At 53.0% G+C, this 20,202-nt stretch overlaps 1 protein-coding gene across 1 annotated transcript; it reads left to right on the top strand.

Annotated features, from left to right (window-relative positions):
• The first annotated feature begins 1,222 nt into the window (after nucleotides 1-1,222).
• Nucleotides 1,223-17,793, top strand: LOC147092919 (solute carrier family 35 member F4). Its single transcript, XM_085975706.1, has 4 exons — nucleotides 1,223-1,515; nucleotides 5,626-5,845; nucleotides 10,914-11,039; nucleotides 17,491-17,793. Exons 1-4 carry the CDS (start codon nucleotides 1,223-1,225, stop codon nucleotides 17,791-17,793), a joined length of 942 nt encoding a protein of 313 aa, XP_085831832.1.
• The last annotated feature ends 2,409 nt before the right edge of the window (nucleotides 17,794-20,202 follow it).

The following is a 20,202-nucleotide window of genomic DNA, read 5'->3' as shown; positions in this document are numbered from 1 at the left end:
CCCTGTAAATTTTTCCCCTTCAAGTATTTACCCAATTCCCTTCTGAAAGTTACTATTGAATCTGCTCCCACCGCCCTTTCAGGCAGCGCGTTCCAGATCACAACAACTCGCTGCGTAAAAACATTCTCCTCATCTCCCCTCTGGTTCTTTTGCCAGTTATCTTAAATCAGTGTCCTCTGGTTACCGACCCTCCTGACACTGGAAACAGTTTCTCCTTATTTACTCTATCAAAACCACTTCATGATTTTGAACGCCTCTGTTAAATCTCCCCTTAACCTTCTCTGCTCCAAGGAGAACAATCCCAGCTTCTCCAGTCTCTCCACGTCACTGAAGTCTTTCATCCCTGGGACCATTCTAGTAAATCTCCTCCGCACCCTCTCCAAGGCCTTGACAACATCCTTCCTAAAGTGTGGTGCCCAGAATTGGCCGCAATACTTCCACTGAGGCCTAACCAGTGATTTATAAAGGTTTAGCATAACTTGTTTTTGTACTCTATGTCTCTATTTATAAACCCAAGGATCCCATCAGCCTTATTGACTTGTGCAACGAAGGTTCACTAGATTGATTCCTGGGATGAGAGGGTTGTCCTATGAGGAGAGATTGTGTAGATTGGGCTGATACTCTCTGGAGTTTAGAAGAATTCTTAGAGGGCTTGATATGGTAGATGCTGAGAGGCTGTTTCCCCTGACTGGAGAGTATGGAACTAGAGATCGTAGTCTCAGGATAAGGGGTCGGCCATTTAGGACTGAGATGAGGAGGAATTTCTTCACTCAGAGGGTGGTGAATCTTTGGAATTCTCTGCCCCAGAGGGCTGTGGATGCTGAGTCGTTGAGTATATTCAAGGCTGAGATCGATAGATTTTTGGATTCTAGGGGAATTGAGGGATATGGGGATCGGGCGGGAAACTGGAGTTGAGGTTGAAGATCAGCCATGATCTTATTGAATGGTGGAGCAGGCTCGAGGGGCCGAATGGCTGACTCCTGCTCCTATTTCTTAAGTCCTGCATCCTTCAAAGATTTGTGTACGTACACCATCGGGTCTGTGTTCCTGCACCCGCCCCCCCCCACCCCCACCACCCAATAAATTGTGCCATTTAGTTTATATTGCCTCTCCTCGTTCTTCCCTCCAATCTGTGGACCTGACCCAACTCACCCACTGTCTCTTGATCTTTCCCCACCGCTCCGTCGAAGGCAATGAGCAGACTCCGGACCCTCCGACGCAGATGGTGCCGGCGGCAGGGGAGCCGGAGGACAGCGAGGACGGCGCGGTGCCCCACTGCCGACGCTGCACCCCGTCCGTGCTCGCGAGGCTGGCCCGGGGCCTGGCACTGGCGGCCTGCCTGGCGGCCTCCTGGGCGGGCATGACGCAGCTGGCCAAGGAGGTGCTGCGGGGCTTCGAGGCGCCGTTCTTCGTGGCTTGGCACTCGACCAGCTGGAACCTGTTGCTCTTCCCCGCGTACTGCGCCGGCCATCTGCTGACCTCGAGCGAGAGGCGGTCGCCGCTGAAACAGTTCAGGTGAGTGGGGGCTGGCTCTAGCTGGGGGGGAGGCCACTCTTTGAAACGGTCTGGTGGGCAACGAAAATGGGCAAAACGTAGCTCGTCGGGACAAAAAAACGTAATGCCGCGGAGGCTGGAGATCTGAAACCAGAACAGGAAACGCTGGGGAAACACTCGGTAAGCCAGGGCAGCCCCCGGGGAGAGAGGAACAAGAGTCAATGTCTCAGGGCAGGGACCTTTCGTCAGAACTGGGAGGTGTTAAAGAGATTCGCCAGCTTTTAAGCAAGTGCAGAGCCAGGGAGAAGGTTGGGGTGGGCTGGGGTGGGGAGGGGGCAAAGAACAAAGGTGGAGGTGGAGGCAGGAGGTGACTAGATGACAAAAGGGATGATGGTGCAAAAGGGGGTGGTAATGGGACAAGTAAAGAAACAAGGTGGGGTTGAGGGATACGGGGAGAAGGTGAGGTTGAGGGATATGGCGAGAAGGTGGGGTTGAGGGATATGGCGAGAAGGTGGGGTTGAGGGATATGTGGAGAAGGTGGGGTTGAGGGATATGGTGAGAAGGTGGGGTTGAGGGATATGGTGAGAAGGTGGGGTTGAGGGATATGGCGAGAAGGTGGGGTTGAGGGATATGGCGAGAAGGTGGGGTTGAGGGATATGGTGAGAAGGTGGGGTTGAGGGATATGGTGAGAAGGTGGGGTTGAGGGATATGGTGAGAAGGTGAGGTTGAGGGATATGGCGAGAAGGTGGGGTTGAGGGATATGGTGAGAAGGTGGGGTTGAGGGATATGGTGAGAAGGTGAGGTTGAGGGATATGGTGAGAAGGTGGGGTTGAGGGATATGGTGAGAAGGTGGGGTTGAGGGATATGGTGAGAAGGTGGGGTTGAGGGATATGTGGAGAAGGTGGGGTTGAGGGATATGGTGAGAAGGTGGGGTTGAGGGATATGGCGAGAAGGTGGGGTTGAGGGATATGGTGAGAAGGTGGGGTTGAGGGATATGGTGAGAAGGTGGGATTGAGGGATATGGCGAGAAGGTGGGGTTGAGGGATATGGTGAGAAGGTGAGGTTGAGGGATATGGTGAGAAGGTGGGGTTGAGGGATATGGTGAGAAGGTGAGGTTGAGGGATATGGTGAGAAGGTGGGGTTGAGGGATATGTGGAGAAGGTGGGGTTGAGGGATATGGTGAGAAGGTGGGGTTGAGGGATATGGTGAGAAGGTGGGATTGAGGGATATGGCGAGAAGGTGGGGTTGAGGGATATGTGGAGAAGGTGGGGTTGAGGGTTAAGGTGGGGTGGGTGGGGTTGAGGGTTAAGGTGGGGTGGGTGGGGTTGAGGGTTAAGGTGGGGTGGGTGGGGTTGAGGATTAAGGTGGGGTGGGTGGGGTTGAGGGATAAGGTGGGGTGGGTGGGGTTGAGGGTTCAGGTGGGGTGGGTGGGGTTGAGGGTTAAGGTGGGGTGGGTGGGGTTGAGGGTTAAGGTGGGGTGGGTGGGGTTGAGGGTTGAGATCGGGTGGGTGGGGTTGAGGGTTAAGGTGGGGTGGGTGGGGTTGAGGGATAAGGTGGGGTGGGTGGGGTTGAGGGTTAAGGTGGGGTGTGTGGGGTTGAGGGTTAAGGTGGGGTGGGTGGGGTTGAGGGGTAAGGTGGGGTGGGTGGGGTTGAGGGTTAAGGTGGGGTGGGTGGGGTTGAGGGTTAAGGTGGGGTAGGTGGGGTTGAGGGTTAAGGTGGGGTGGGTGGGGTTGAGGGTTAAGGTGGGGTGGGTGGGGTTGAGGGTTAAGGTGGGGTGGGTGGGGTTGAGGGTTAAGGTGGGGTGGGTGGGGTTGAGGGTTAAGGTGGGGTAGGTGGGGTTGAGGGTTAAGGTGGGGTGGGTGGGGTTGAGGGTTAAGGTGGGGTGGGTGGGGTTGAGGGTTAAGGTGGGGTAGGTGGGGTTGAGGGTTAAGGTGGGGTGGGTGGGGTTGAGGGTTAAGGTGGGGTAGGTGGGGTTGAGGGTTAAGGTGGGGTGGGTGGGGTTGAGAGTTAAGGTGGGGTAGGTGGGGTTGAGGGTTAAGGTGGGGTGGGTGGGGTTGAGGGTTAAGGTGGGGTGGGTGGGGTTGAGGGTTAAGGTGGGGTAGGTGGGGTTGAGGGTTAAGGTGGGGTGGGTGGCGTTGAGGGTTAAGGTGGGGTGGGTGGGGTTGAGGGTTAAGGTGGGGTGGGTGGGGTTGAGAGTTAAGGTGGGGTAGGTGGGGTTGAGGGTTAAGGTGGGGTGGGTGGGGTTGAGGGTTAAGGTGGGGTGGGTGGGGTTGAGGGTTAAGATGGGGTGGGTGGGGTTGAGGGTTAAGGTGGGGTGGGTGGGGTTGAGGGTTAAGGTGGGGTGGGTGGGGTTGAGGGTTAAGGTGGGGTGGGTGGGGTTGAGGGTTAAGGTGGGGTGGGTGGGGTTGAGGGTTAAGGTGGGGTGGGTGGGGTTGAGGGTTAAGGTGGGGTGGGTGGGGTTGAGGGTTAAGGTGGGGTGGGTGGGGTTGAGGGTTAAGGTGGGCTGGGTGGGGTTGAGGGTTAAGATGGGGTGGGTGGGGTTGAGGGTTAAGGTGGGGTGGGTGGGGTTGAGGGTTAAGGTGGGGTGGGTGGGGTTGAGGGTTAAGGTGGGGTGGGTGGGGTTGAGGGTTAAGGTGGGGTGGGTGGGGTTGAGGGTTAAGGTGGGGTAGGTGGGGTTGAGGGTTAAGATGGGGTGGGTGGGGTTGAGGGTTAAGGTGGGGTGGGTGGGGTTGAGGGTTAAGGTGGGGTGGGTGGGGTTGAGGGTTAAGGTGGGGTGGGTGGGGTTGAGGGTTAAGGTGGGGTAGGTGGGGTTGAGGGTTAAGGTGGGGTGGGTGGGGTTGAGGGTTATGTTGGGGTGGGTGGGGTTGAGGGTTAAGGTGGGGTAGGTGGGGTTGAGGGTTAAGGTGGGGTGGGTGGGGTTGAGGGTTATGTTGGGGTGGGTGGGGTTGAGGGTTAAGGTGGGGTGGGTGGGGTTGAGGGTTAAGGTGGGGTGGGTGGGGTTGAGGGTTAAGGTGGGGTAGGTGGGGTTGAGGGATAAGGTGGGGTGGGTGGGGTTGAGCTGCGTGTCACTGTAACACAGTGAGCGAGAAGCTCCTTCAGACTAGTTTGCCTCTGGTGGGCCCCACTCGCCCACGATCAAACCCGGAGCAGGTAGAACTTTAATTCCATTTGCCAAATCCTCTTACAGAAAGCTTACTAAGTCTGCAAATCGCATTATTGGCTGCCGACCGTATAATCCCAGATCGGACGGGCAGTAAAGGGAGCCGTCCCTGTGATTGTGGAGCACTCCCAGAGCCACGGTGTCCAAACACCTCATCCTCCCCGTGCACCCAAACCCGACTGTCCCATTGGGAGGCCATTTCGCGTTCGCACGATCTTGACACTTTTATTTAATTTAAAAAAAAATGAATTAGCGCTCCCAGTCCGGGGGTTGCCTGTTGCCTGTGCCGCGAGTTCGTGTCGGGCGCAATGCTGGGAGCCACTTCCCTCACGCGCACGCAGCCAAGTGCCGGGGTGTATGTCGGCCTGCTCGCCGCACAAGCACACGGTTCGAAGGTTGGTGTCAATTCAGAACATCCTTCCTCAGATAAGGCGACCAAAACTGCACACAATACTCAAGGTGTGGTTTCACCAAGGCCCTGTACAACTGCAGCAAGACAACCTTGTTCCTGAACTCGAACCCTCTCGCTACGAAGGCCAACATACCATTTGCCTTCTTAACCGCCTGCTGCACCTGCATGCTTACCTTCAGCGACTGGTGCACAAGGACACCCAGGTCTCGTTGCATTTCCCCTTCTCCCAATCTATTGCCGTTCAGATAATAATCTGCCTTCCTGTTTTTGCCACCAAAGTGGATAACCTCGCATTTATCCACATTATACTGCATCTGCCATGCTTCTGCCCAATCACCCAACCTGTCCAAATCATACTGCTCTTCTTCGAAATAGCGCCCGTGGGATCTTTTACGTCCACCAGAGAGAGCAGACGGGGGTCTCGGTTTAAGGTCTCGTCCTCGGTTCACGTTCTACAAAGTGCCCGTGGTGGGATCTGAACTCGCGTTCTGTGGATTACTAGTCCAGCAACATAACCGCTACACCGCCGTAACTGAGCCTCCTTTCTTGCTGTCCGCAGCGAATGCAGTCGTTTCCTGAGCGAGGGTGGCTTCTCCCTCAGGGGCCTCCTTAAGAAGACAGCCCCTTTCTGCATCCTCTGGACCCTGACCAACTACCTGTACTTAATGGCACTGAGGAACATCAGCACCACGGATGCCTCCGCTCTATTCTGCTGCAACAAAGCTTTCGTCTTCCTGCTCTCCTGGATCGTACTGAAGGACTGGTTCATGGGAGTCCGGGTAAGGCATTGGTTCCGGCCATAACCTTCCAATCCTCCTTAGTGGTGCCAGAGGACTGGAGAATTGCAAATGTTACACCATTGTTCAAAAAAGAGTGCAAAGATAAACCCAGCAACTACAGGCCGGTCAGTTTGACCTCGGGAGTGGGGAAGCTTTTAGAAACAGTAACCAGGGACAAAGTTAACACTCACTTGGATAGGGGTGGATTAATTAAGGAATGCCAGCATGGATTTGTTAAAGGCAAATCATGTTTAACCAACTTGATCCGAGTTTTTTGATGAGGTAACAGAGAGGGTTGATGAGGGCAATGCGGTTGACGTGGTGTACATGGATTTCCAAAAGGCGTTCGACAAAGTGCCACTTAATAGGCTCGCCAGCAAAGTTGAAGCCCATGGAATAAAAGGGACGGTGGCAGCATGGATACGGAATTGGCTGAGTGACAGGAAACAGAGAGTAGTGGTGAACGGTTGTTTTTCGGACTGGAGGAAGGTATACAGTGCTGTTCCCCAGGGGTCGGTTCTAGGACCACTGCTTTTCTTGATATATATTAATGACTTGGACGTGGGTGTACAGGGCACAATTTCAAAATTTGCAGATGACACAAAACTTGGAAGTATAGTGAACAGTGAGGAGGAGAGTGATAGACTTCAGGAAGACACAGACAGGTTGGTGGAATGGGCAGACACGAGGCAGATGAAATTTAACGCAGAAAGGTGTGAAGTGATACATTTTGGAATGAGGAGAGGCAATATAAACTAAAGGGTACAATCCTAAAGGGGGTGCATGAACAGCGAGACCTGGGGGTATGTGTGCACAAATCATTGAAGGTGGCAGGGCAGGTTGAGAAAGCGGTTAAAAAGGCTTACAGGATTCTGGGCTTCGTAAATAGAGGTATAGAGTACAAAAGTGTGGAAATTATGATGAACCTGTATAAAACACTGGTTCGGCCCCAACGGGAGTATTGTGTCCAATTCTGGGCACCGCACTTTAGGAAGGATGTGAAGGCCTTAGAGAGAGTGCAGAAAAGATTTACGAGAATGATTCCAGGGATGAGGGACTTCAGTTACGTGGATAGACTGGAGAAGCTGGGGTTGTTCTCCTTGGAGCAGAGAAGGTTGAGAGGAGATTTGATAGAGGTGTTCAAAATCATGAGGGATCTGGACAGAAACTGTTCCCACTGGCAGAAGGGTCGAGAACCAGAGGACACAGATTTAAGGTGATTGGCAAAAGAACCAAAGGCGACGTAAGAAAAAACTTTTTTACTCAGCGAGTGGTTAGGATCTGGAATGCACTGCCTGAAAGGGTGGTGGAGGCGGACTCAATCACGGCTTTCAAAGGGGAGTTGGATAAGTACCTGAAGGAAAAAAAATTGCAGGGCTACGGGGAAAGGGCGGGGGAGTGGGACTAGCTGAAGTGCTCTTGCAGAGAGCTGGCACAGGCTCGACGGGCCGAATGGCCTCCTTCCGTGCTGTAACCAGCCTATGATTGTTACTGCGATGTCAGCCGTGGCTCAGCGGGTAGCGCTCTCGCCTCTGAGTCAGAAGGTTGTGGGTTCGAGCCCCACTCCAGAGACTCGAGCCCCATAATCCAGGCCGACACTCCCAGTGCAGTACTGAGGGAGCGCTGCATTGTCGGAAGTGCCATCTTTTGGATGAGGCGTTAAACCGAGGCCCCGTCTGCCTGCGCAGGTGGACGTAAAAGATCCCACCCGAGAGGGTTTAACGCCTCATCCGACAGACGGCACCTCCAACAGCGCAGCACTCCCACAGTACTGGCACTCAAGTCTCTGGGGTGGGTTGAGTCGACAAGTTGTTTCCACTTGTGGGATAGACCAAAACTGGCAGTTATAAAATATACGATAGTCACTAATAAATCCAATAGGGAGTTCAGGAGAAACTCCTTTACCCAGAGAGTGGTGAGAATGTGGAACTCGCTACCACAGGGAGTGGTTGAGGCGAATAGTATCGATGCATTTAAGGGGAAGCTGGATAAACACATGAGGGAGAAAGGAATAGAGGGATATGTTGATGGGGTGAGATGAAGAGGGGTGGGAGGAGTGGAGCAGAAACACCGGCACGGAGCAGTTGGGCCGAATGGCCTGTTTCTGTGCTGTAAATCTATGTAGAAACAGAGAAGAGCAGGAGTAGGCCATTCGGCCCCTCGAGCCTGCTCCGCCATTCAATATGATCATGGCTGATCCTCTATCTCAATACCATATTCCCGCTCTCTCCCCATACCCCTTGATGCCTTTTGTGTCTAGAAATCTATCTATCTCCTCCTTAAATATATTCAGTGACTTGGCCTCCACAGCCTTCTGTGGTAGAGAATTCCACAGGTTCACCACCCTCTGAGTGAAGAAATGTCTCCTCATCTCAGTCCTAAATGTCCTACCCCGTATCCTGAGACTGTGACCCCTCATTCTAGACCCCCCCCCCCCAGCCAGGGGAAACATCCTCCCTGCATCCAGTCTGTCTAGCCCTGTCAGAATTTTATACGATTCAATGAGATCCCCTCTCATTCTTCTAAACTCTAGTGAATACAGGCCTAGTCGACCCAATCTCTCCTCATACAACAGGCCTACCATCCCAGGAATCAGTCTGGTGAACCTTCGCTGCACTCCCCCTATGGTAAGGAGACCAAAACTGCACACAGTACTCCAGGTGTGGTCGCACCAAAGCCCTGTGTAACTGTAGTAAGACATCCTTGCTCCTGTACTCAAATCCTCTTGCAATGAAGGCCAACATACCATTTGCCTTCCTAACTGCTTGTTGCACCTGCATGTTTGCTTTCAGTGACTGGTGTACAAGGACACCCAGGTCCCTTTGTACATCAACATTTCCCAATCTATCAACATTTAAATAATACTCTGCCTTTCTGTTTTTCCTACCAAAGTGGATCACTTCACATTTATCCACGTTATACTGCATCGGCCATGTATTTGGCCACTCACTCAACTTGTCTAAATCGCCTTGAAGCCTCTTTGCATCCTCCTCACAACTCACAATCCCACCTAGTTTTGTGTCGTCAGCAAACTTGGAAATATTACATTTGGTTCCCTCATCCAAATCATTGATATATATTGTGAATAGCTGGGGCCCAAGCACTGATCCCTGCGGTACCCCACTAGTCACCGCCTGCCACCCCAAAAAAGACCCTTTATTCCTACTCTCTCTTTCTTGTCTGTTAACCAATTTTCAATCCATGCCAGTATATTACCCCCAATCCCATGTGCTTTAATTTTGCACACTAACCTCTTATGCGGGACTTTATCAAAGCCTTCTGAAAATCCAAATACACCACATCTACTGGTTCTCCCTTCTCTATTCTACCAGTTACATCCTCAAAAAACTCCAGTAGGTTTGTCAAACACGATTTCCCTTTCATAAATCCATGTTGACTTTGTCTAATCCCGTTGATATTTTCTAAGTGTCCTGTTATCACATCCTTTATAATAGACTCTAGCATTTTCCCTACTACTGATGTTAGGCTAACCGGTCTGTAGTTCCCTGTTTTCTCTCTCCCTCCTTTTTTAAATAGTGGGGTTACATTTGCCACCCTCCAATCTGCAGGAACTGTTCCATAATCTATAGAATTTTGGAAGATGACAACCAATGCATCCACTATTTCCATGGCTACCTCTTTTAGTACTCTGGGATGCAGATTATCAGCCCCTGGGGATTTATCAGCTTTCAGTCCCATTAATTTCTCCAGCACTATTTTTTTTACTCATACTAATTTCCTTTAATTCCTCCTTCTCACTAGACCCTTGGTTCCCTAGCATTTCTGGGAAGTTATTTGTGTCCTCTTCCGTGACTTTCAAAAGGGAATTGAATACTTGAAAAGGAAAAATTTGCAGGGCTCTGGGGAGAAGAGCAATAGGGAGTGTGGGACTAATCAGGGAGCTCTTTCAAAGAGCCGGCACAGGCACGATGGGCCGAATGGCCTCCTCCTGTTCTTCTTCTTAGGCAGTCCCTCGGAGCCGAGGATGACTTGCTTCCACACTAACAATGAGTTCTCAGGTGACTGATGAGTCCAGTGCGGGACCTACAGTCTCTGTCACAGGTGGGGCAGACAGTGGTTGAAGGGGCGGGTGGGTGGGGTGCTTGGGTTGACGTGCGCTCCTTCCACTGTTTGCGCTTGGCTTCCGCTTGCTCCCGGCGAAGAGACTCGAGGTGTTCAGCGCCTTCCCGGATGCTTCTCCTCCACTTTGTGCGGTCTTGGGCCAGGGATTCCCAGGTGTCGGTGGGGATGTTACACTTGTCCAAGGAGGCTTTGAGGGTGTCCTTGAAGCGTTTCCTCTGCCCACCTGGAGCTCTCTTGCCGTGCCAGAGCTCCGAGTAGAGCGCTCGTTTTGGGAGTCTCGTATCGGGCATGCGGACAATGTGACCTGTCCATCGGAGCTGACGGAGCGTGGTCAAAGCTTCGATGCTGGGGATGTTGGCCTGAGCAAGAACACTGACGTTGGTGCGCCTATCCTGCCAATGGATTTGCAGGATCTTGCGGAGGCAGCGTTGGTGGTACCTCTCCAGTGCTTTGAGGTGCCAGCTGTACATGGTCCATGTCTCTGAGGCATAGAGGAGGGCGGGTATCACTACTGCTCTGTAGACCATGAGCTTAGTGCTGGGTTTGAGGTCCTGGTCTTCAAACACTCTCTTTCTCAGGTGACCGAAGGCTGCACTGGCACACTGAAAGCGGTGTTGGACTTCGTCGTCGACGTCTGCCCTTGTTGACAGTAGGCTCCCGAGGTATGGAAAGTGGTCCACATTGTCCAAGGCCTTGCCGTGGATTTTGATAATTGGGGGGGCAGTACTGTGTGGCGGGGGCAGGTTGGTAGAGGACCTTTGTCTTATGGATGTTTAGTATAAGACCCATGCTCTCGTACGCTTCGTTGAAGGTGTTGACGATGGTTTGGAGTTCGACCTCCGAGTGAGCGCAGACGCAAGCGTCGTCCTGTGCTGTACGATTGACTCTACGAGGGGCGAAGTGGTTTGGTTGCTCTCCCCGCTCGTTGCACCTTCACCTGGGAGGAGGGGGAATCATCACTCTCTTGTTGCTCTGCCCTGTGCAGATCGTGGCCACAATCCTGTCCATCACCGGGATCATGATGATCGCTTACGCCGACGGCTTCCGCCGCGATTCCATCGTGGGCGTGGCGCTGGTCGTGGGGTCCGCGTCCACCTCCGCCCTTTACAAGGTAAGGCCTCGGTGGCTGGTTTAAAAAAAGGCAGACTAGCGTTTCTCCCGCATCTTTCACAGCCTCAGGACGTCCCGCAGCGCTTTACAGCCAAGGAAGTACTTTTTTTTTGAAGTTGTAATGTAGGGAAGCGGGGCAGCCAGATCCCACAAACAGCCATGAGATAACGACCAGGTCATCTGTTTCTTAGTGATGTTGGTTGAGGGATAAATATTGTCCCCAGGACACCAGGGAGAACTCCCCCTGCTCTTCTTCCAATAGTGGCCGTGGGATCTTTTACCACCGCCTGAGAGGGCAGACGGGGCCTCGGCCTCATCCGAAAGACGGCACCTCCGACAGTGCGGCGCTCCCTCAGTACTGCCCCTCCGACAGTGCGGTGCTCCCTCAGTACCGCCCCTCCGACAGTGCGGCACTCCCTCAGTACTGCCCCTCCGACAGTGCAGCGCACCCTCAGTACCGCCTCTCCGACAGCGCGGCACTCCCTCAGTACTGCCCCTCCGACAGTGCGGCGCTCCCTCAGTACTGCCCCTCCAACATTGCGGCGCTCCCTCAGTACTGCCCCTCCGACAGTGCGGCGCTCCCTCAGTACTGCCCCTCCGACAATGCGGCACTCCCTCAGTACTGCCCCTCCAACATTGCGGCGCTCCCTCAGTACTGCCCCTCCGACAGTGCGGCGCTCCCTCAGTACTGCCCCTCCGACAGTGCGGCACTCCCTCAGTACTGCCCCTCCGACAGTGCGGCACTCCCTCAGTACTGCCCCTCCGACAGTGCAGCGCTCCCTCAGTACTGCCCCTCCGACAGTGCGGCACTCCCTCAGTACTGCCCCACCGATAGTGCGGCGCTCCCTCAGTACCACCCCCGACAGTGCAGCGTTCCCTCAATACTGCCCCTCCGACAGTGCAGCGCTCCCTCAGTACCGCCCCTCCGACAGTGCGGCGCTCCCTCAGTACTGCCCCTCCGACCGTGCAGCGCTCCCTCAGTACCGCCCCTCCGACAGTGCGGCGCTCCCTCAGTACCGCCCCTCCGACAGTGCGGCGCTCCCTCAGTACCGCCCCTCCGACAGTGCGGCGCTCCCTCAGTACCGCCCCTCCGACAGTGCGGCACTCCCTCAGTACCGCCCCTCCGACAGTGCGGCGCTCCCTCAGTACCGCCCCTCCGACAGTGCGGCGCTCCCTCAGTACCGCCCCTCCGACCGTGCGGCGCTCCCTCAGTACCGCCCCTCCGACAGTGCAGCGCTCCCTCAGTACCGCCCCTCCGACAGTGCGGCGCTCCCTCAGTACCGCCCCTCCGACAGTGCGGCGCTCCCTCAGTACCGCCCCTCCGACAGTGCGGCGCTCCCTCAGTACTGCCCCTCCGACCGTGCGGCGCTCCCTCAGTACTGACACTGGGACTGTCCGCCTGGATTGTGGGCTCAAGTCTCTGGAGTGGGACTCGAAAGAACGACCTTCTGACTCTCCCCACTGAACCACGGCTGACACTTGCTCGGTCAGAGTCTCTCTGTTTCAGAGTCAGTTCCCCTCAGCCGAGGAGGCACATGGGCTGGGAGGGGTGGTGGGTGGTTAAAATTGGCCTCAGTACCCATGGCACAATGTGGCCAACAGTGAACTGGGGGCTCCTGCTCCTGATGGGTGTGCAGTGACCCCTGCCGTATGTGGACATCGGGCTCGGGCAGGCAAGGTCGTGATCCTCGCATGGGAACAGCATAAAGAAGTTTATGTAGCTCAACACATCCCGTCCCCCCACCACCCCCCTGCTCCCCACCCACCCTTGTTTCTCACAGGGCACAGTGAGGCATGTCAATCTCACTTTAATTCTTCGTCCCACTCCCAGCTCTCTGTCCTCGGCTTCCTACAGTGTTCCAACGAAGCTCAATGTAAGCTCGAGGAACAGCAACTCATCTTTCGATTAGGCACTTTACAGCCTTTTGGACTCAACATCGAGTTCAACAATTTCAGACCACAACCTCGGCCCCTATTTTTTCAGACAGCAGCTGTTGATGATTCTGCCATTCCCACTTACACCTCCTCTAGGCCCAGCTCTTGTTTCTTAACTTGTCCCATTACCATCTCCTTTTGCCTCGCACCGTCACCCCTTTTTTTTAAAATTCATTGATGGGATGTGGGCGTCGCTGGCTAGGCCTGCATTTAGTGCCCATCCCTAATTGCCCTTGAGAAGATGGTGGTGAGCCGCCTTCTTGAACCGCTGCAGTATTCTTATTGTTTTTCGTAGCGGTTGTTTACAACTGAGTGGCTTGTTCGGCCATTTCAGAGGGCATTAAGAGTCAAACACTGCCGTGGGTCTGGAGTCACATACCGGCCAGACCGGGTAAGGGCAGCAGATTTCCTTCCCTAAAAGGACATTAGTGAACCAGATGGGTTTTTGCAACAATCGACAATGGTATCATGGTCGCCATTACTAAGACTAACATTTAATTCCAGAATTAAATTGAATTTAAATTCCACCAGCTGCCGTGGTGGGATTTGAACCCATATCCTCAGAGCATTATGACTGAGCCTCTGGCTTACTAGTCTAGTGACAGAACCACTACGCACCGCCTTCTCGACCTGTCTGCAGCCTTTGACACGGGTGACCACTCCATCCTTCTCCAACGCCTCTCCACCGTCGTCCAGCTGGGTGGGACTGCACTCACCTGGTTCCATTCTTATCTATCTAATCGTAGCCAGAGAATCAACGGCTTCTCTTCCCACTCCCGCATCGTTACCTCTGGTGTCTCCCAAGGATCTATCCTTGGCCCCCTCCTATTTAATCTCTCCAGCCTTCCACCCTAGCACAGACCTTCCCTTTTGTTCTTTCCTCCCCTCTCTCCGCCTCTGCACTTGCTTAAAACCGGTTATATCTCCAACTTTAATTGACCTGAAACGTTAACTCTGTTTCTCTCTCCACGGATGCTGCCTGACCTGCTGAGCATTTCCAGCATTTTCTGTGTTTATTTCAGATTTCCAGCATCCGCAGTATTTTGCGTCTGTATTATGTCAATCTCACTGTTGTGCCCGTCACTCCTGATGACTTGTGGGGAGGTGGGACCAGTCACCTTAAGGATAAACATTCTTTATGTCAAGAGGGCCTGGCCCTCTCCCTCAAATCTGCCGACATCACCCCTCTCCTCAAAAAAACAACCCTTGACCCCCTGTCCTTGCAAACTACCGCCCCATCTCCAACCTCCCTTTCCTCTCCAAAGTCCTTGAACGTGTTGTCGCCTCCCAATTCCGTGCCCATCTTTCCCGCAATTCCATGTTTGAATCCCTCCGATCCGGTTTCCGCCCTTGCCACAGTACCGAAACGGCTCTCATCAAAGTCACAAATGACATCCTCTGTGACTTGTGACAAAGGTAAACTATCCCTCCTCGTCCTTCTCGACCTGCCTGCAGCCTTTGACACGGGTGACCACTCCATCCTCCTCCAACGCCTCCCCACCGTCCAGTTGGGTGGAACTGCACTCGCCTGGTTCCATTCTTATCTATCTAATCGTAGCCAGAGAATCACCTGCAACGGCTTCTCTTCCCGCTCCCGCATCGTTACCTCTGGTGTCCCCCAAGGATCTATCCTCGGCCCCCTCCTATTTCTCATCTACACGTTGCCCCTTGGCGACATCATCCGAAAACACAGCCTCAGTTTCCACATGTACGCTGACGACACCCAGCTCTACCTCAGCACCACTTCTCTCGACCCCTCCACAGTCTCTAAATTGTCAGACTGCTTATTCGACACCCAGTTCTGGATGAGCAGAAATTTTCTCCAATTAAATATTGGGAAGACCGAAGCCATTGTTTTCAGTCCCCGCCACAAACTCCGTTCCCTCACCACTGACTCCATCCCTCTCCCTAACATCTGTCTGAGGCTGAACCACACTGTTCGCAACCTTGGTGTCATATTTGACCCTGAAATGAGCTTCTGACCACATACCCGCGGCATAACAAAGACCGCCTACTTCCACCTCCGTAACATCGCCCTTCTCCGCCCTTGCCTCAGCTCATCCGCTGCTGAAACCCTCATCCATGCCTTTGTTACCTCTAGACTGGACTATTCCAACGCACTCCTGGCCGGCCTCCCACATTCCACCCTACGTAAACTTGAGCTCATCCAAAACTCGGCTGCCCGTGTCCTAACTTGCACCAAGTCCCGTTCGCCCATCACCCCCTGTGCTCACTGACCTACATCCCGGCTAAGCAACGCCTCAATTTCAAAATTCTCATCCTTGTTTTCAAATCCCCTCCATGGCCTCGCCCCTCCCTATCTCTGTAATCTCCTTCAGCCCCACAAACCCAACCACCCCCCTCCCCGAGATATCTGCGCTCCTCTAATTCTGCCCTCTTGAGCATCCTTGATTATAATCGCTCCACCATTGGCGGCCGTGCCTTCAGCCGCCTGGGCCCTAAGCTCTGGAATTCCCTCCCTAAACCTCTCTGCCTCTCTCTCTCCTCCTTTAAGACGCTCCTTAAAACCTCCCTCTTTGACCAAGCTTTTGGTCACCTGCCCTAATTTCTCCTAATGTGGCTCGGTGTCAATTTATTTTCTTATAATGCTCCTGTGAAGCGCCAATTAGGAGCAGGAGTCGGCCATTCGGCCCCTCGAGCCTGCTCCGCCATTTAATGAGATCATGGCTGACCATCACTACGTTAAAAGGCGCTGTATAAATACAAGTTGTTGTTGTTGTTGGGACACAAAGGGGTGGAAGTTGTGTTCCAGCTGTACAGAGCTCTAGTTAGACCCCATCTGGACACTGCATTCAGTTCTGGGCCCCGCACCTCAGGGAGGATATACTGGCCTTGGAGGGGGTGCAGCGCAGATTCAACTAAATTATATTGAGGTTGAAGGGTTAAATTATGAGGACAGATTGCATAGACTAGGCTTGTATTCCCTTGAGTTCAGAAGATTGAGAGGTGATCTAATTGAAGTATTTATGATTAAAGGAGTTGATCGGGTAGATAGAGGGAAAATATTTCCTCTGGTGGGGGGAGTCCAGAACAAGAGGGCATAACCTTAAAATTAGAGCCAGGCCGTTCAGGGGTGATGTCAGGAAGCACTTCTTCACAGAAAGGGGGGTGGAAATCTGGAACTCTCTCCCCCCAAAAATCTGTTGAGGCTGGGGGTCAATTAGCGCTTTCAAGAGGGAGCGCCGCACTGTCGGAAATCGCTTATGGGATCTGGGCGTCGCTGGCAAGGCCAGCATTTATTGCCCAGCCCGAGCTGCCCTTGAGAAGATGGTGGTGAGCTGACTTCTTGAACCGCTGCAGTCCGTGTGGTGAAGGTACTCCCACAGTGCTGTTAGGGAGGGAGTTCCAGGATTTTGACCCAGCGATGATGAAGGATCGGCCGATATATTTCTAAGTCGGGATGGTGTGTGACTTGGAGGGGAACTTGGAGGTGGTGGTGTTCCCATGCGCCTGCTGCCCTTGTCCTTCTAGGTGGAAGAGGTTGTGGGTTTGGGAGGTGCTGCTGAAGCCTTGGCGAGTTGCTGCAGTGCATCTTGTAGATGGTCCACACTGCAGCCACGGTGCGCCGGTGGTGGAGGGAGTGAATGTTGAAGGTGGTGGATGGGGTGCCGATCAAGTGGGCTGCTTTGTCCTGGATGGAGCTGAGCTTCTTGACTGTTGTTGGAGCTGCACTTATCCAGGCAAGTGGAGAGTATTCCATCACACTCCTGACTCGTAAGGGTATCAAGGGATGTGGAGCTAATCTTTGGAATTCTCTACCCCAGAGGGCTGTGGAGGCTCAGTCGTTGAGTATATTCAAGACAGAGATTGATCGATTTTTGGACTCTAGGGGAATCAAGGGATATGGGGATCAGGGGGGGGGTGGGGGGGAAGGTGAAATTACATAGAAGATAGGAGCAGGAGTAGGCCATTCGGCCCCTCGAGCCTGTTCCACCATTTAATGAGATCGTGGCTGATCATCCAAATTCAGTACCCTGTCCCTGCTTTCGCCCCATATCCCTTGATCCCTTTAGCCTTAAGAAATATATCCAACTCCTTCTTGAATATATTTAGTGAATTGGCCTCAACTGCCTTGTGTGATAGAGAATTCCACAGGTTCAGCACTCTCTGGGTGAAGAAATTCCTCCTCATTTCTGTCCTAAATGGCTTACCCCTTATCCTTAGACTGTGACCCCTGGTTCTGGACTCCCCGACCATCGGGAACATCCTTCCTGCATCTAGCCTGTCTAGTCCTGTTAGAATTTTATAAGTTTCAATGAGATCCCCTCTCATTCTTCTAAACTCAGTTTGATGTAGAAGTTGAGTCGTGATCTTATTGAATGGCGGAGCAGGCTCGAGGGGCCCAAACAGTAGCCAATCGGGACAAGGTAGTGGAGTGGGCGTTTTGTCAATGGGACGCTATCCCAGCAAAGATTAAACGGCAAGATGGGAGAAGATAGGATGTTGTTAGCCCTGAGTTAACGCACTGTGTGTCTCTCTCTCCCCTCGGCCCACAGGTCCTGTTTAAGCTCCTGTTCGGCAGTGTGCGGTTCGGGGAGGCGGCGCTGTTCCTCACCGCGCTGGGCGTCTTCAACCTCCTCTTCCTCACCTGGGTCTCGGTCGTCCTGTACGTCACCAGGGTGGAGCACTGGCCCTCCGCCAGGGACGTGCCCTGGGATCAGCTGTGCGGACTGGCTGCTCTTCTCTTCGGTACGTGCGCGCCCAACACCTCGGCCACTGGAAGCCTTCCCCCCTCTCCCCACTTTCCTCCTGCCGCCCGGTGTGGGGTCAAACCGTCCGCCATCCATCTTGGAGGGTAGAACCAACTGATGCCCATTTGATGGGACAGTGTGGAGGGAGCTTTACTCTGTATTGAACCCGTGCTGTACCTGCCCTGGGAGTGTTTGATGGGACAGTGTAGAGGGAGCTTTACTCTGTATCTAACCCGTGCTGTACCTGCCCTGGGAGTGTTTGATGGGACAGTGTAGAGGGAGCTTTACTCTGTGTCTAACCCGTGCTGTACCTGCCCTGGGAGTGTTTGACGGGACAGTGTAGAGGGAGCTTTACTCTGTATCTAACCCGTGCTGTACCTGCCCTGGGAGTGTTTGATGGGACAGTGTAGAGGGAGCTTTACTCTGTATCTAACCCGTGCTGTACCTGCCCTGGGAGTGTTTGATGGGACAGTGTAGAGGGAGCTTTACTCTGTATCTAACCCATGCTGTACCTGCCCTGGGAGTGTTTGACGGGACAGTGTAGAGGGAGCTTTACTCTGTATCTAACCCGTGCTGTACCTGCCCTGGGAGTGTTTGATGGGACAGTGTAGAGGGAGCTTTACTCCGTATCTAACCTGTGCTGTACCTGACCTGGGAGTGTTTGATGGGACAGTGTAGAGGGAGCTTTACTCTGTATCTAACCCCATGCTGTACCTGACCTGGGAGTGTTTGATGGGACAGTGTAGAGGCAGCTTTACTCTGTATCTAACCCGTGCTGTACCTGCCCTGGGAGTGTTTGAAGGGACAGTGTAGAGGGAACTTTACTCTGTATCTAACCCATGCTGTACCTGCCCTGGGAGTGTTTGATGGGACAGTGCAGAGGGAGCTTTACTCTGTATCTAACCCGTGCTGTACCTGCTGTAGTGTCCGTGTGTAGATAAAGACACTGAAGACAGGAGTTGGTTCATAGGTATTTACTAAGCAAGTCTGGGGGGGGTTTCTAAAGGATATACACAATACACAGGCTTATATAGCCAAGTGGCAATTACCAGCATTACGCACACCTGGGGCTCTTAAAGGCACATACACCATAATTGCTCTTAAAGGCACATACACCACAATTCCTCCCCTTCTAGCTAACTAGTACATCATATTTTAAGTAATTATTAATTACATGTTATATGCAAAATAATATACATTGCTGTATTAATTAATTATAAGTTAGTCTCTCAGGAGGCTTTCTGACTCGGTCCGGATAACGCCTCGGGGGTGTAGTAGTTTCTGGTGGTGTAGTAGGTTCTTCTGGCAAGGCTGATTCGGCTTGAAGGCCAGTGTCGGGTTCATCGGGCTCCAGTATCACCGGATCGGAGGTAGATATGGGTATCTCTACTTCATCGTTAGATGTATAGAGTGGTGGTGTAGGTTGTCCCTTTTCGGATGACTTGATGATTTGGTCAGCATGGCGCCTTATTATGCTGTCTCCGATGTCAGTGGTCCTAATCGTGTGCAGATAGTGCCAGGCTGCCATTTCTCGGTACGGTAGTCCCGGGCCAAAACCGGTTGGCCTATCTGGAAGGCCCTAGTTGGCCTTTCATTCATGCCCTGAAACTGCCGGTTCTCCACGTTCCTTCGGATGTTGGGCTTGACCAAATCCAGCCGGCATCTTAGGTTTCTATTGTAGAACATCATGGCGGGAGTTTGGTTAGTAACCATATGCGTTGCATTCCTATATGCAAATAAGAAGTTATCCACCTTGTGCTGAAGTTTTATGTCTTCATTACCCATGGCCTTGATGGCCTTCTTGAAGGTCTGGACAAACCTTTCAGCCAATCCATTGGTGGCGGGATGGTATGGGGCGGACGTGTAGTGCTTTACCCCATTGTTCTTTAAGAACTTTCTGAATTCTTCGGACACAAATTGCGGTCCATTATCAGAACATATCTGCTCCGGCAGCCCATTCCTGGCAAATATGGTCCTTAATACTGTGATGGTTTTTTCCGTGGTGGTGGAGGACATCCTTATTACCTCCGGCCACTTGGAGTGTGCATCAACTGCGATTAAGAACATTGAGTCCATAAATGGACCAGCAAAGTCGATGTGCACCCTTTGCCAGGGAGATGAGGGCCACTCCCATGGATGTAGAGGGGCCTGTGGCGGAGCATTTTGGACCTTCTGGCATCCTAGGCAGCTCTTGGTCATGTCTTCGATGTCTCCATCGATACCTGGCCACCATACAAACGCCCTAGCTAGGTTCTTCATTTTCACTCCACCCAGATGCCCCTCGTGAAGCTCCTTTAGCACTTTATCCTGGAGTTTGGGTGGAATCACCACTCTGGATCCACACATCAAGGTTCCTCGGCACACTGACAACTGTTCTCTTCTTTGCGAGAATGCTGGCAACAGTGGTTCGCCATGTGCTGGCCATCCCTTCACTGTTAAATCGTAGACCCGTGAGAGAGTAGGGTCATTTCTTGTCTCCCTTTCAATGGCAGAATTTGTCACCGGTAGACATTCCAC

The sequence above is a fragment of the Somniosus microcephalus genome, unplaced genomic scaffold, assembly GCF_052327205.1.
Source record: "Somniosus microcephalus isolate GS21.2 unplaced genomic scaffold, FLI_Smic_1.0 unresolved_chr2, whole genome shotgun sequence".
NCBI lineage: Eukaryota > Metazoa > Chordata > Chondrichthyes > Squaliformes > Somniosidae > Somniosus > Somniosus microcephalus.
This window is presented reverse-complemented; position numbering and strand designations above follow the sequence as displayed.